The sequence below is a fragment of the Dreissena polymorpha genome, chromosome 3 (genome assembly GCF_020536995.1).
Source record: "Dreissena polymorpha isolate Duluth1 chromosome 3, UMN_Dpol_1.0, whole genome shotgun sequence".
Lineage (NCBI taxonomy): Eukaryota > Metazoa > Mollusca > Bivalvia > Myida > Dreissenidae > Dreissena > Dreissena polymorpha.
In genome coordinates, this window is record NC_068357.1 from 146,404,785 (window position 1) to 146,419,088 (window position 14,304).

The 14,304-nt window shown below is 35.6% G+C and overlaps 1 protein-coding gene across 1 annotated transcript in view; it reads left to right on the forward strand.

The window, feature by feature from the left end:
• LOC127871855 (mediator of RNA polymerase II transcription subunit 6-like) overlaps nt 1-14,304 on the forward strand; it is a 59,608-nt gene that overhangs the window by 7,734 nt on the left and 37,570 nt on the right. Inside the window, exon 2 of the mRNA XM_052415114.1 lies at nt 4,768-4,811. Coding sequence (XP_052271074.1) covers nt 4,796-4,811 — 16 coding nt within the window. The 5' untranslated portion in view covers nt 4,768-4,795. The remainder of the gene's footprint in view (nt 1-4,767; nt 4,812-14,304) is intronic.

The window sequence follows — 14,304 nt, forward strand, 5'->3', positions numbered from 1 at the left end:
AAAACGCAAAACAAAAGCTCATTGACGACGCAGTTACCCTAAAACAACGGTCCGACATACTAGATAAAATATTTGGTGATGGGGGCATTCTTGACAGTGACGACAGAATCTGTTTTGAAGAAAAATGTGATCAGTTAGAAAGTCAGTGCGCGGAAATATCACAAAACTTTGTGCGATATTTCCAATCCCGACTAAGACCTCAACTTAAGACAAAGGTTAGTGATCCGTCGTTAGACGATAAAGTTGACAGCCACTGGACAAACAATAATTGCGAATCCATTAACCACATCCTTAAGCAGGCCATTGATTGGAAATCCAAGCCCTTGACAGAATTGGTCGACACTTTCTACACACTAGTTAAAGGTCAATATCACGAACTGCGGGCTGCCTTAATTGGTTCCGGCGAGTTTCGTTTGTCAGAAACACATAAGCAATTCCAAGTTACAAAAACCCAATATGTTACCATGACTGACCAGCAGAGACAGAAACTGTTTACTAGATTCAGGCGCCACCCCATTCAAAAACCAGGTTTCTTGACCTCAACCAACGGACAGTCAACCATAGTTGCACCACGCACCCATGGTAAAAAACCAGGTCAGCAGAAAAGAAAAATTAACACTCGCACGGTGACTGTGAAAAAAAAAACAAAGTATGACTGATCTACAGACTGACATAAATTCAAAAGACAAGTAAGATTTCACGTAGTGATCATGCCGAAAATAAAATTCAAAACAATGTATGACTCATTTCGTGACTACCAAATTTCTGGAATAGATTTCTGTGAGAATTACGATATCACATTGTGATCATCAGGCTACAGTATAGCCCTCACAAAATCGAAACCAGACATCTACATAATTATTAGCTGACATAAATTCAAATGACAAGTACGCATTCACCTAGTGATCATGACGAAAATACAATACAAACAATGTATGACTCATTTCGTGACTACCAAATTTCTGGAATAGATTTTTGTGAGAATTACGATATCACATTGTGATCATCAGGCTACAGTATAGCCCTCACAAAATCGAAACCAGACATCTACATAATTATTAGCTGACATAAATTCAAATGACAAGTACGCATTCACCTAGTGATCATGACGAAAATACAATACATACAATGTATGACTCATTTACTGACTACCAAATTTCTGGAATAGATTTCTGTGAGAATTACGATATCACATTGTGATCATCAGGCTACAGTATAGCCCTCACAAAATCGAAACCCGACATGTACATATTAGCTGAACTAAATTCAACTGACAATAAAGAATTGACATAGAAAATAAAATACAAAGCATTGCTAGCTATTATAGCTGTCGTGATTGTCAAATGTAAACATCGGCGAGGAACTGATCAACAACATCTGTATATACACAATTTGAATATATTATATTCTCGTAATTCCAAAAAAAAAATAGAAAAGGAAAACAATAAAAAATATCATTTTAAATAATAGCAGTTGTACATAGAAATAAGAAGTGTTACATTGATTCATTGATAAAGCATTCATATACTTGTATATATGTACTATTTATTATGTATAGTTGTAATTCTTTATGTTATGAATGTTTATTCACTTGACAAAACCAGGTATGATACATGAAGCAAAAGCATTTCTATCGGTACCGGTACCCCATTTCTATCATATTGACGCGTGTGCGCAGCGGGTAATCAGATTGCGCGCTGCGTGTATTAAGACTATCGCACCTTCAATCGGATGCTATTTAATTAACACCCCGCTGATAAGATAACAGTATTAACACCTTCGATCAGTTGTGTTGTAATTAAAACTCACTGATAGTTTACCTGTGCATTCCGTTGATATTTATATCTGAAAATAAATGAAACACGATTTAAATGCCCCGTCGTATAGATTTCTTTACAAATCTTAATGATAATCATACCTGGTTTTTTATCATTGTTCACATTTGTTATTATAATCATGATCTTGAATTTTCTAACTTTTGTACCTTCTTTGCATATGTCTATGTAACATAGTTGTATCTTTGTTTATTTTGTTTAATCTATCTTTTATTCTAACTTTACTACCTTCTTTGCATATGTATATGTAACATAGTTGTATGTATAGTTTATCAATTTTTATTCTATGTTTTTTATATTATGTACCACTTATTAGTTAGTATGTACCATATATTTATATACACATTGCGTCCCATATGCCGGTGTATGTCCTGGATTTTTTTTTAAATATCATTACTTTCTATAATCATAATCTGATTTGAACTTGAGGGTAACATAATCATTGCCAGACAAGCTTATCTTAAGCTGTGCAGTTTTATTTCATTACAAACAGCTGCAAATATTTAATTTCTTGTTTATACAGATGGGACAATTTCCGTTTTTTTGTTATTTCTTGCATAAATTTTCGGGAATATTTCGGCCTTTTTTTTTCAAAATTTGGCTCTTACAAGAGGTGGCCTCCACGTGGCAAGAGCTGGGCAACATATTCATTATGTTGGCAAACTACCTCATGTATATATGAGTCGTGTTCACGGAAGAAAAAGGGGCTTAATGCATGTTCGTAATATGTCATCCCAGATTAGCCTACGCAGTCCGCACAGGCTAATCAGGGACGACACTTTCCGCTTTTATGGTCTTTTTAGTTTCAAGGAAGTCACTCCTCACCGAAAATCACGTTTGGGCGAAAAGTGTCGTCCCTGATTAGCAGTGCGGACTGCACAGGCTAATCAGTGACAACACTTTAAGCACATGCATTAAGCCCACTTTTCTCAGAACGCGCCTCCTATATATTATAGTGCTTTATTTTCAAACTTAAATCAATATTTAACCAAGTCATCATTGATTATTTTAAACATAGAGAGAAATTGAGTGTTTGTGCTTTATCTTTAAACTTAAATCAATATTTAACGAAGTCATTATTGACTAAATAAATATGTACATCTTTTCAATCCATTATAAACGGCACTTATAGCTTAGTTTCGTTTATATATAGAGAAATTGAGTGCTTTTCGGTGATTCTGTGCTGTCGCGGGAGTGCTTTTCGGTGGCCACCAACAATAGTAATGAGCTTTATATTTAAACTTTTTATTTATTGAAGTCATTATTGACTATATAATTATGTACATCTTTTCAATCCATTAAAATCGGCCCTTATAGTTAACTTGCATGTATATATAGAGAACTTGAGTGCTTTTCGGTGATTCTCTGCTGTCGCGGGAGTGCTTTTCGGTCGGTATATTGCCGATATTTAACCAAATTTGGGCATTAATACCTCATAATAAACCCAAGGTAGTATAAATATGCATGCAATATAACCATTTATAACTAATTTAAACCGTTTACACACAATAGAAACGCAAATATTCATATATATAGCGAGAAATTGAGTGCTTTTCGGTCTTCACATGAAGTGCTTTTCGGTCGGTATATTGCCGATATTTATCCAATTTTGGGGCTTAATACCTCATAATCACCACAAGGTAGTATAAATATGCATGAAATATAACCATTTATAACTAATTTAAACTGTTTACACACAATAGAAACGCAAATATTCATATATATAGCGAGAAATTGAGTGCTTTTCGGTCTTCACATGAAGTGCTTTTCGGTCGGTATATTGCCGATATTTATCCAATTTTTGGGCTTAATACCTCATTATAAACACAAGGTAGTATAAATATGCATGAAATATAACCATTTATAACTAATTTACACCGTTTACACACAATAGAAACGCAAATATTCATATATATAGCGAGAAATTGAGTGCTTTTCGGTCTTCACATGAAGTGCTTTTCGGTCGGTATATTGCCGATATTTATCCAATTTTGGGGCTTAATACCTCATAATAAACCCAAGGTAGTATAAATATGCATGAAATATAACCATTTATAACTAATTTAAACCGTTTACACACAATAGAAACGCAACTATTCATATATATAGCGAGAAATTGAGTGCTTTTCGGTTTCCACATAAAGTGCTTTTCGGTCGGTAATTGCCGATATTTATCCAATTTTTTGGCCTTAATACCTCATAATAAACCCAAGGTAGTCTAAATATGCATGAAATATAACCATTTATAACTAATTTACACCATTTACACACAATAGAAACGCAAATATTCATATATATAGCGAGAAATTGAGTGCTTTTCGGTCTTCACATGAAGTGCTTTTCGGTCGGTATATTGACGCTATTTATCCAATTTTGGGGCTTAATACCTCATAATAAACACAAGGTAGTATAATTATGCATGAAATATAACCATTTATAACTAATTTAAACTGTTTACACACAATAGAAACGCAAATATTAATATATATAGCGAGAAATTGAGTGCTTTTCGGTCTTCACTTGAAGTGCTTTTCGGTCGGTATATTGCCGATTTTTAACCAATTTTTGGGCTTAATACCTCATAATAAACACAAGGTAGTATAAATATGCATGAAATATAACCATTTATAACTAATTTAATCCGTTTACACACAATAGAAACGCAAATATTCATATATATAGCGAGAAATTGAGTGCTTTTCGGTTTCCACATGAAGTGCTTTTCGGTCGGTAATTGCCGATATTTACCATTTTGGGCACAATGTAGTATAAACATACAATCATATAACCATTTCTTACTAATTAAACTCGTTAACATACACTAAAAACGATATATTGCATATATATATAGGGAAATTGAGTGCTTTTCGGTGCTTTTCGGTGCTTTTCGGTGCTTTTCGGTGCTTTTCGGTTATTGTATGGACCCGAATAGGTCCATCTCGTTTTTCCTTGTTTAAATCATGTCTACTGAGAAAGGTTTGCTTCTTTTGCCGCGTACATGTTCAGTTCACCCGCAATTTATTTTTTCTCATGTCAAGATACGTATTGGTTGGCGTTTTACTAATTTAAAACCTTGATATTGATAATATCTTGGCAAAACCTATTTTCGGTTAGACCCAATTTTCGAACTCTTCAGAAAAGTAACAGGCAGAGCTTAACACTATGGCACGTCCGAACAACATTCACTGCCTGTACCTAGGTTCGGGCTTGCCAATGTCCCAGTAACATGCCCGATCTGTCGTGTGTATTTTGGGCGGGATTATGTGTTCTAAATAAACTCTCAATAAACTGCCTTTTAAATAAGCTTTTGAAAGATGCAAAAATCTTAAAGGGGCCTTTTCACAGATTTTGGCATTTTATAACTTATTCATTAAATGCTTTATATCGATAAATGTAAACATTGGATCGTAAAAGCTCCAGTAAAAAATCAAGAATAAAATTAAAAAAAGGAAAAGAACATTGCCCGGACCAGGTTTCGAACCAGTGACCCCTGGAGTCCTGCCAGAGTCCTGAAGTAAAAACGCTTTAACCTACTGAGCTATACCGCCAAGTACACACACTTGACGTATTTTATACCTTATATAAGCAATCTTCGTAGTTTCACAACATTTAACGACAAAAACAGAACTCCAAATTATTCAATCGTTTCGCGTTGCAACGCTTTATAATTTTTAGGTTTTAAAATCGTCAAAAGATGCATATAATGGCTATATTAGACCATGGTAAATGTTCAGTATTACTGTTTCCTCACAAATATCATAACTAAAACGAAAATTTGCGAATCTGAAACAACTTTTTTCAATTTTGTCAATTTACCAAAGCGTGAAAAGATCCCTTTAATACAGTATGATCAGATGACAATTAAATCCCAGAGTGAAGTCGGAGACTACAAACAGATCGTAACTCGAAATAGATTTGGAACCCCCTGATTGCAATCAAAAAGAGGCCAACAATTCAGAAAATCCCCAGCGGTTTTCCTGGTAAAACACGTCAGTACCTATTTTTAAACGGAATTCCGCTAGATACAGTTTTGATTGGTTTCCTCGAAGTGACGTGTTTTCTCGATAAAAATACATTTTAAACTAAAAGCCGGGATCGCCCAGGATTGTCCGGGATCTATGAAGGTATACAACTTGACATTAACACAAAGTTAATATAAAATTATTATTTATTTATCAATGTTAAATAATTTTAATTTGTTTGATCGATTAGAAGTGTTTTGACAATCTTTTTTACGCAATTCAATTAGCAAAACTAATATTAATGGTCAATTCCGGCTTTTAGTAGAGAGTTTACCTTGTACAATTGTTACGACTACCGTAACACGTTATTTGTTATTTTGCGACACCTAAGATTCACCTACCGTTTGTTGATAGACGGCAACCACGACAATCTATGTAAAAAGGTTTTAACGTTCATGTCGTTGTTTAAGTTTGGCTTTACGGTTGGGGATGGGGGTTCCTCGGATAAGAAAATAAAAGGGAAGAAGGAAAGTAAGAGAAAGTATGAGGAAAAAAAAACAAGGAAATTTCTCCAGAAATGGCGTGAAGTTACAAATAGATGTCTTAAGTAGATGAATATTGAATTCATTAGCATTAGTAAGGCAAGCTAATAAGAATGATTGAATCATAATTGCGTATCTACACGCACAAGAAAATACAAGTTAAATGATAAATATAAAGGTTTTGAAAATACTTTGGTCGGGGCACATGAAAGATTGGTCAGGGCTAGTAGGTTCTGCATTTACTAGCCCGAATGGGCTATTTGAAAAAAAAGTTAGTGTTCAGCCCTGTAACATTCCCTCACTGAACCGTATGAATACAATAATTGGTTTAAATAAGTACATTGAGTCATTGCAAATGGTTTTAATATTTATCCGCATGTAATTTTCTTATTATTTTGTTAAATATTTTAATAAGATTGTCTCATATCGAGACTAGGGGATAACCAAAATTATCGTTTAAGTAGCTACCTCTTCAGCAACCTCATCTCTTTTCGAACCCTTCATTTGTTTACATTTCATAGGCATGCACGCGCACGCACTTCCTGACCGTTTTTTGCGTGGTAGTAATTTGTTTACGCCGACTCGCATGTAGCTGCAAATCAACAAAAATGCGTCAAAAATCTTTAGAATAAGTAGATTAATCATATGTAATGAAAGTAGATTAATCATAAAACACATGAAAATTATAGTATTCCTTTAGGCTTTTTATATATGTAATGATTTTCGTTAAAAAACTTATAAAAACATGGTCTTATTTTCGTTCTCAACTTTGCCACGGACTCTAGATAAGACGGATATGAAACGGGACCGTATCGGCAAATATCTTGGCGAAACTGAGAAGAGTGACCGTAACTATTGATCTTTTATAATAAGCGTACATCGAAGCGCCGAGGTTATACATTTTGATGTACCCACTCGCGTCTTTTTTTAGCTCACCTGAGCACAACGTGCTCATGGTGAGCTTTTGTGATCTCTTTTTGTCCGGCGTCCATTGTGCGTTGTGCGGCATCAATATTTGCCTTGTTAACTCTCTAGAGGCCACATTTTTTGAAATTTGGTCAGAAGATTGGTTTCGATGATAACTTGGATGAGTTCGAAAATGGTTACGTTTGCTAGAACAACATGGCTGCCAAGGGGCGGGGCATTTTTCTTTATATGGCTATAGTAAAATCTTGTTAACACTCTAGAGGCCACATTTATTGTCTGATCTTCATAAAACTTGGTCAGAAGATTCATCCCAATAATATCTTGGATGAGTTCGAAAATGATGCCGGTTGGTTGAAAAACATGGCCGCCAGGGGACGGGGCATATTTCCTTTTATGGCTATAGTAAAACCTTGTTAACACTAGAGGCCACATTTATTTTCCAATCTTCATGAAACTTGCTCAGAAGATTTGTCCCACTGATATCTTGGATGAGTTCAAAAATGGTAACCTTTGCTTGAAAAACATGGCTGCCAAGGGGCGGGGCATTTTTCCTAATATGGCTATATATGGCTATAGTAAAATCTTGTTAACACTCTTTAGGCCACATTTATTGTCCAATCTTCATGAAACTTAGTCAGAAGATTCATCCCAATAATATCTTGGATTAGTTCGAAAATGATGCCGATTGGTTTAAAAACATGGCCGCCAGGGGGCGGGGCATTTTTCCTTATATGGCTATATATACACATGTAGTAAAACCTTGTTAACACTCTAGAGGCCACATTTATTGTCCAATCTTGATGAAATTATTAATATGGTCAGAAGATTGGTCTTAATGATATCTTGGATGAGTTCGAAAATGGTTATGTTTGCTTGAAAAACATGGCCGCCAAGGGGCGGGGCATTTTTCCTTATATGGCTGTATATGGCTATAGTAAAACCTTGTTAACACTCTAGAGGCCACATTTGTAGTCCGATCTTCATGAAAATCGGTCAGAAGATTCATCCCAATAATATTTTGGATGAGTTAAAAAATGATGCCGGTTGGTTGAAAAACATGGCCACCACGGGGGGCGGGGGGGGGGGGGGCTATTTTCCTTACATGGCGATAGTAAATCCTTGTTAACACTCTAGAGGTCACATTTATTTTCCGATCATCATGAAACTTGGTCAGAAGATTTGTCCCAATGATATCTTGGATGAGTTCGAAAATGGTTTTGGTTCCTTAAAAAACATGGCCACCAGGGGCGGGGTATTTTTCCTTATATGGCTGATTATGGCTATAGTAAAACCTTGTTAACACTCTAGATGCCACATTTATTGTCCAATCTTCATGAAATTTGGTCAGAAGATTGGTCTCAATGATATCTTGGATGAGTTCGAAAATAATTATGTTTGCTTGAAAAAAAAATGGCTTCCAAGGGGCGGAGCATTTTTCCTTTTATGGCTATAGTAAAATATTGTTAACACTCTAGAGGCCACATTTACTGTCCAATCTTCATGAAACTTGTTCAGAAGATTCATCCTGATAATATCTTGGACGAGTTCACAGGGTTCGCCAAAACTTGAAAAATCTGTCAGTCATTCGGACTGACAGACTTGAAATTTTTGTCAGTCCGAATTAGTTTCTGTCAGTCCCACTGTCCGACTAAACTATAACAGCAAAACACAACAAAAGAGAGTACCTTTTAGATGTTTATTGGTTTTGATCACATTAAAATACAATAAAAACATGTCCAAAGTCGATATAATTAAACAATTATTATATTAATAATAAACCACATATAAACAATAGGTATTTTTTTAGACTTCTTTTTGTCAAACTGTTTTTTAGCCTGCACAGCTCTACAAATCCGTGTTCTTGACTTAAATTGCACACACCCCTTCACACTACTTTGGATGACTTCAATTTCTGTTTGTTAGTCAAGTTCTAAAACAACACCAATTTTTTTAATATTTTCTCTTAGCTGAGGTGGTTGATTTCCAGGTTCAATTAAATGAATCTCTTTCACACCTATTTCTTGATAGAAAGGCCCATGATAATTACCACCATCCATTCTTGTTGTCTGAAATATCACAAAACATATTGCTACAAACTATCAACAACAAATCAAAACATAAATATCCCTATGTCCGAATTTTAAAATATCCGAAATATAGTACACCGGGTGAAAAATCTAATTTTGATTTCAGGAATTGTTGATGTGTAAATTAAAATATATCCTTCCCAGAACAATATAATAATGAAATTATTAACAGAAATGCTCACAAATGCCTGTTGAAACAAGTTTTCATGCTGTTTTTGTTGTGGAGAAATTAAATGGACCAAACAAAATGGCAGATGCACTCGGTTGCTTTTTTTAACAAAGACCGTTGATTTTGAACTCGCATGTGATAGTCAATTCTAATCCAACTTTAAACATCAAAACATCAAAATGAAGGATTTTGACAGAAGTTGAACAAAAAGCATTTACCTTCTATTAATCCAATAGCATATTATACACTTTGAGTGATCTTTTTGAAACCATTTTTCATCCCATTGTGTCGGTCAGTCGGACCGATTATCTTATATCACTTGTCGGTCCTGAGAAAAATTTGCCGGGTCAGGACCGGCGGACCGACGGTTTTGGCGAACCCTGAGTTCAAAAATGATGCCGGTTGGTTGAAAAACATGGCTGCCAGGGGAAGGTGCATTTTTCCTGATATGGCTATAGTAAAACCTTGTTAACACTCTAGAGGCCACATTTATTTTCCGATCTTCATGAAACTTAATTGGTCAAAAGACTTGTCCTAATAATATCTTGTTATCTCAGGTGAGCGACTTTGGGCCTTTCAGGCCCTCTTGTTAAATTATACTTTCATTTCTCGGCCGATTTTGTCAAATAATATATCATTAGAAAGCCTACGTTTCATAGATATATAAATATCAGGGATCATATTTTCCCGAAACATCAATCGGTCTGGATTAAAATGGGGGAATTGTCCGAAAATTGATATCCGAAATCATGACAAATTATGTTAAAATATATACCATTGATTTTGCCATTCATGAAGGTGGTATAATACATGTTAAATTCCCTTAGGCATTTTTTTTACACAACATACGAGTTTTCTCAATTGGTTTTATCATCTGCTATTTCATTGTTGTTTTGTGTGCTGTTTTATCTGACTTTTTCATCGTTGTCCATATTATTAATCTGTGTAAGTCTATACTGATGTTTTAAATCGTTGTCGACTAGATAGTTAAGATGCGTAGGGATTAAATTACGAGCGCGAAGCACGAGTGATTTGAAACTACGCATCTAATCTTTCGGTCGTGGGTTTTTCAACAACAAACAATAAAGTACACAAATTATTTCGATTCTAACACGATTTTTACTAAAGATTTATACAATGTGTACTATTTTATGTGAAGTTCCGCCCATAAAAATAATGTTTGGCTGTCGATCAGATCCGCGACTTTCATTCATTTATCGCTGGATTATTACGCTGGTGGAAAATGTATCGGCATGTTTTGTTTAGTTACAGCGCGTGCTTTCAGTGTATTATAAGGTCCGCCCACAATTATTGCAGAATATCCGATTTTCTTCTTTGTTTACTGTATCATGCATGAAATGCACAATTTCCACGAGGATAACATCGAGGTTTTCATCTCCAAAGTAACCGTCAACGATTTTATCATGGACGAGTACACATTACGGACCGATAAGTGTGCTAGGTATAAGCCAGTGAAATTATCGATTGATATTGACACGGGGTTATTCACGCATGACTAATACATAACCGCGCTGCTTGGGGTCATACTCTGATACTAGTCGGCAGACGTGCAATAAACTGGTCCTGACCGGTTTAGAGACTGAAGCGAATGGTTTATCACACCTTATCAAGATAAGAATGTAATTAAGTTGTGTTAGCATGTGCACTGTGTAATCGATTTCGATCATGAGATGGGAATTTTAGCAAACAGAAACCGACCGACTGTTTGGGATTTTCAATCGGTCTTTCATGACCCCAATCGGTCTAGGACCGACAAAACCGAAAAAAATATGATCCCTGATAAATATATAATATGTTTCTCTTCTGATTTGGGAGGCCCGGCGAGTTATAACTTTTGCAAATATCACACCGTTTTAGAATCTAGATTTACGGTTGACATTTTCGTATTTTACACTGTTTTGTAGTGTTTATATTTTGAGTTCAGTTTTAAAAATTACATCTTGCTTAGGTAGAATTCTGTATATGATAGAAAAAAAAAGGTCTTAAAAATGAAAGTAAGTAAGGAATGAAGGCGTACGAAAGTATCGCGCGGTCCTAAAACATAGAACTGATGCTACGGTCTTGGTGATTATGCTTTTGTTTAGATACTGGCCATTTAATTTCCTTTGTCATGATTATTATATTTTTATGGAATATATTGAAATATTTTGTTCACGAAACATATCAATTAAGCTACTTATTATAGAAGCTTAATAAATTAACGATAACAGTTCTTGTTTATAACACAGGTGTTAATTTTATGATGAGACAGCGTATATAGCAGACCCTCTTGATAATGTTCGGCTTTGCATACTTCAAATAAAATGGGTGTCAAAACATTCATCAATTGTTGTTTATTTTTAAAGAGGTTATTATGTATAATTATATGAAAGGTTATTTACCTTTAATTATCAATTTAAATTATTTAAATATTCTTGAAAATCCCGGACGAAAAATATCAAGAGGATCCGCTACGGGTATATACGCTGTCTCTTCATAAAATTTACACCCTTTATTTATTTAAAATTTAAATGGCCGGTATCTGAACAAAAGCATAAGCGCCAAGATCGTAGTATCAGTTCAGTGCGTTAAGACAGCGCACTTCTTTCTTTCGTCTTCATTCCTTACTTACTTTCATTTTTAAACCATTTTTTTCTATCGTAAACAGAATTCTATTCTCCTTAGCAAGATGTTATTTTTAAAACTGAATTTTAAATATAAACGCTACAAATCAGTATAAAAGCGAACATGTCAACCTAGATTCTAAAACTCCAAACGTTCGGAGCATTAAGATCGCGCGCTTCTTTTGTACGCCTTCATTCCTTATTTACCAGGGCTATAGATAACTTTTGGGGTACCTTAATTACTCAATGTTTTCGGACACTTAAAAATAAAAATAAAAATTTGTGTCAGAAAACTTTGATACGAAAAATATTCACAAAATACAGGTGTCCCAAAACTTAGTGTCGAAAATTGAAGTGTCTGAAAATAGCGTCAATTGTAACAACGACTACCGGTAATAGCACGCTCCGTATAGCATAAATTACAGTTATATATGTTTTCACTGCATTTTAAACTAGAAATGGCGCGGCAGAGGCCGACGCGTATCCCCACGCCGCATGTTTGACCCAGGGGCGTCCCAGGGTTGGTAATGGGCCATGCATAGTTGAGATTGACTGTATTGTCATAAGAGATGTTCAGTATAAAGAAGTAAATGTAAAATAACCTAAAAAATGAGTGAAAATCTGTACCCTAATTTCTCCTCATCATCCTGCAGATTTCAAAACCTGAAAACTGGCCCCTAGTTCAAGGTCAAGGTCACAGAGGTAAAATGTTTATGCTCATAGAGTGTTGTCTATATATACATGCATACCAAATAAGAAAGCAATATCTGGAGGGACACAGTAGATATGAGCCTTTTTCGAATCGCAGTGGCAGATTTCAAAACCTGAAAACTGGCCAGAGTTCAAGGTCAAGGTCAAAGGGGTAAAATAAATTATGCGCATGGAAAGGTTTTGTCCAGATACACATGAATACCAACTATGAAAGCAATATCTGAAGAGACACAGTAGTTATGAGCCTTTTTCGAATCGCGGTCACAGATTTTGAAACCTGAAAACTGACCCTAAGTTCAAGGTCAAGGTCAGCGGGGTAATTTTTTTTATGCGCATGGAAAGGTGTTGTCTAGATACACATGCATACCAAATATGAAAGCAATATCTAAAGGGACGCAGTAGTTATGAGTCTTTTTCGAATCGCAGTCGCAGATTTCAAAACCTGAAAACTGACCCAAAGTTTAAGGTCAAGGTCACAGGGGTAATTTTTTTATGCGCATGGATAGGTGATTTCTTTATACACAAATATGAAAGCAATATCTGAAGGGACACAGTAGTTATGAGCCTTTTTCGAATCGCGGTCGCAAGAAAATCTCTGACCCGGCCCCGCCCCAACCCCCATTACTTTTGACCCAGGGGTCAGATCAAAATTCTGTCACCGTCGCACATATGCTCATAGCTACCATGTTAGTAAGTTTCAAGGTTCTAGTGCTAATAGTGTAGGAATAGCAGGTGGCCAGGATGGACGGACAGACGCACATCACCACAATATCGCCACTTTTTCTCAGAAAAACGTGGAGATAATAATTTTAAATGTTTAATTTGTTTGACAGAGAGTTACTTCAAGGTTGTACTTTGACCAGCGAGTTCAAAGATAAGCATGTGATGTACCGATACTCGCTAGTATGAACCTGTAATTAACGCAATACAAAAAGCAAACTATGAATTCTTCGTTTGTTCATTTCCGATAGTTGTTATCTAACACATTCCATTGTTCGTAAAACATGCAAAAGGCAGCATCATACTTTAAAGCTTTTACTATTTGGCACAGTTATTTTACTGAGAAGGGGTAGTACCATTGCGGTAGATAATTGAACTGTTAATTATCCCCACGCTTTTTGAAAAAAAGGTGGGGATATTGTGGTTATCTCCGCCGTCCGTCCGTCTGTCTGTCTGTCTGTCTGTCTGTCCGTCCTGGCCACTATCTCCTCCTACACTAAAAGCACTAGAACCTTGAAACTTACACACATGGTAGCTATGAGCATATGTGCGACCCTGCACTATTTGGAATTTTGATCTGACCCCTGGGTCAAAAGTTATAGCGGTTGGGGTGGGGCCGCGACAGAAATTATCACTCATTTTTTTAGGTTATTTTACATTTACTTCTTTATTTCTACACCGATTCACTTCAAATTGATACTGGACCTCTCTTATGACAATACGGTCA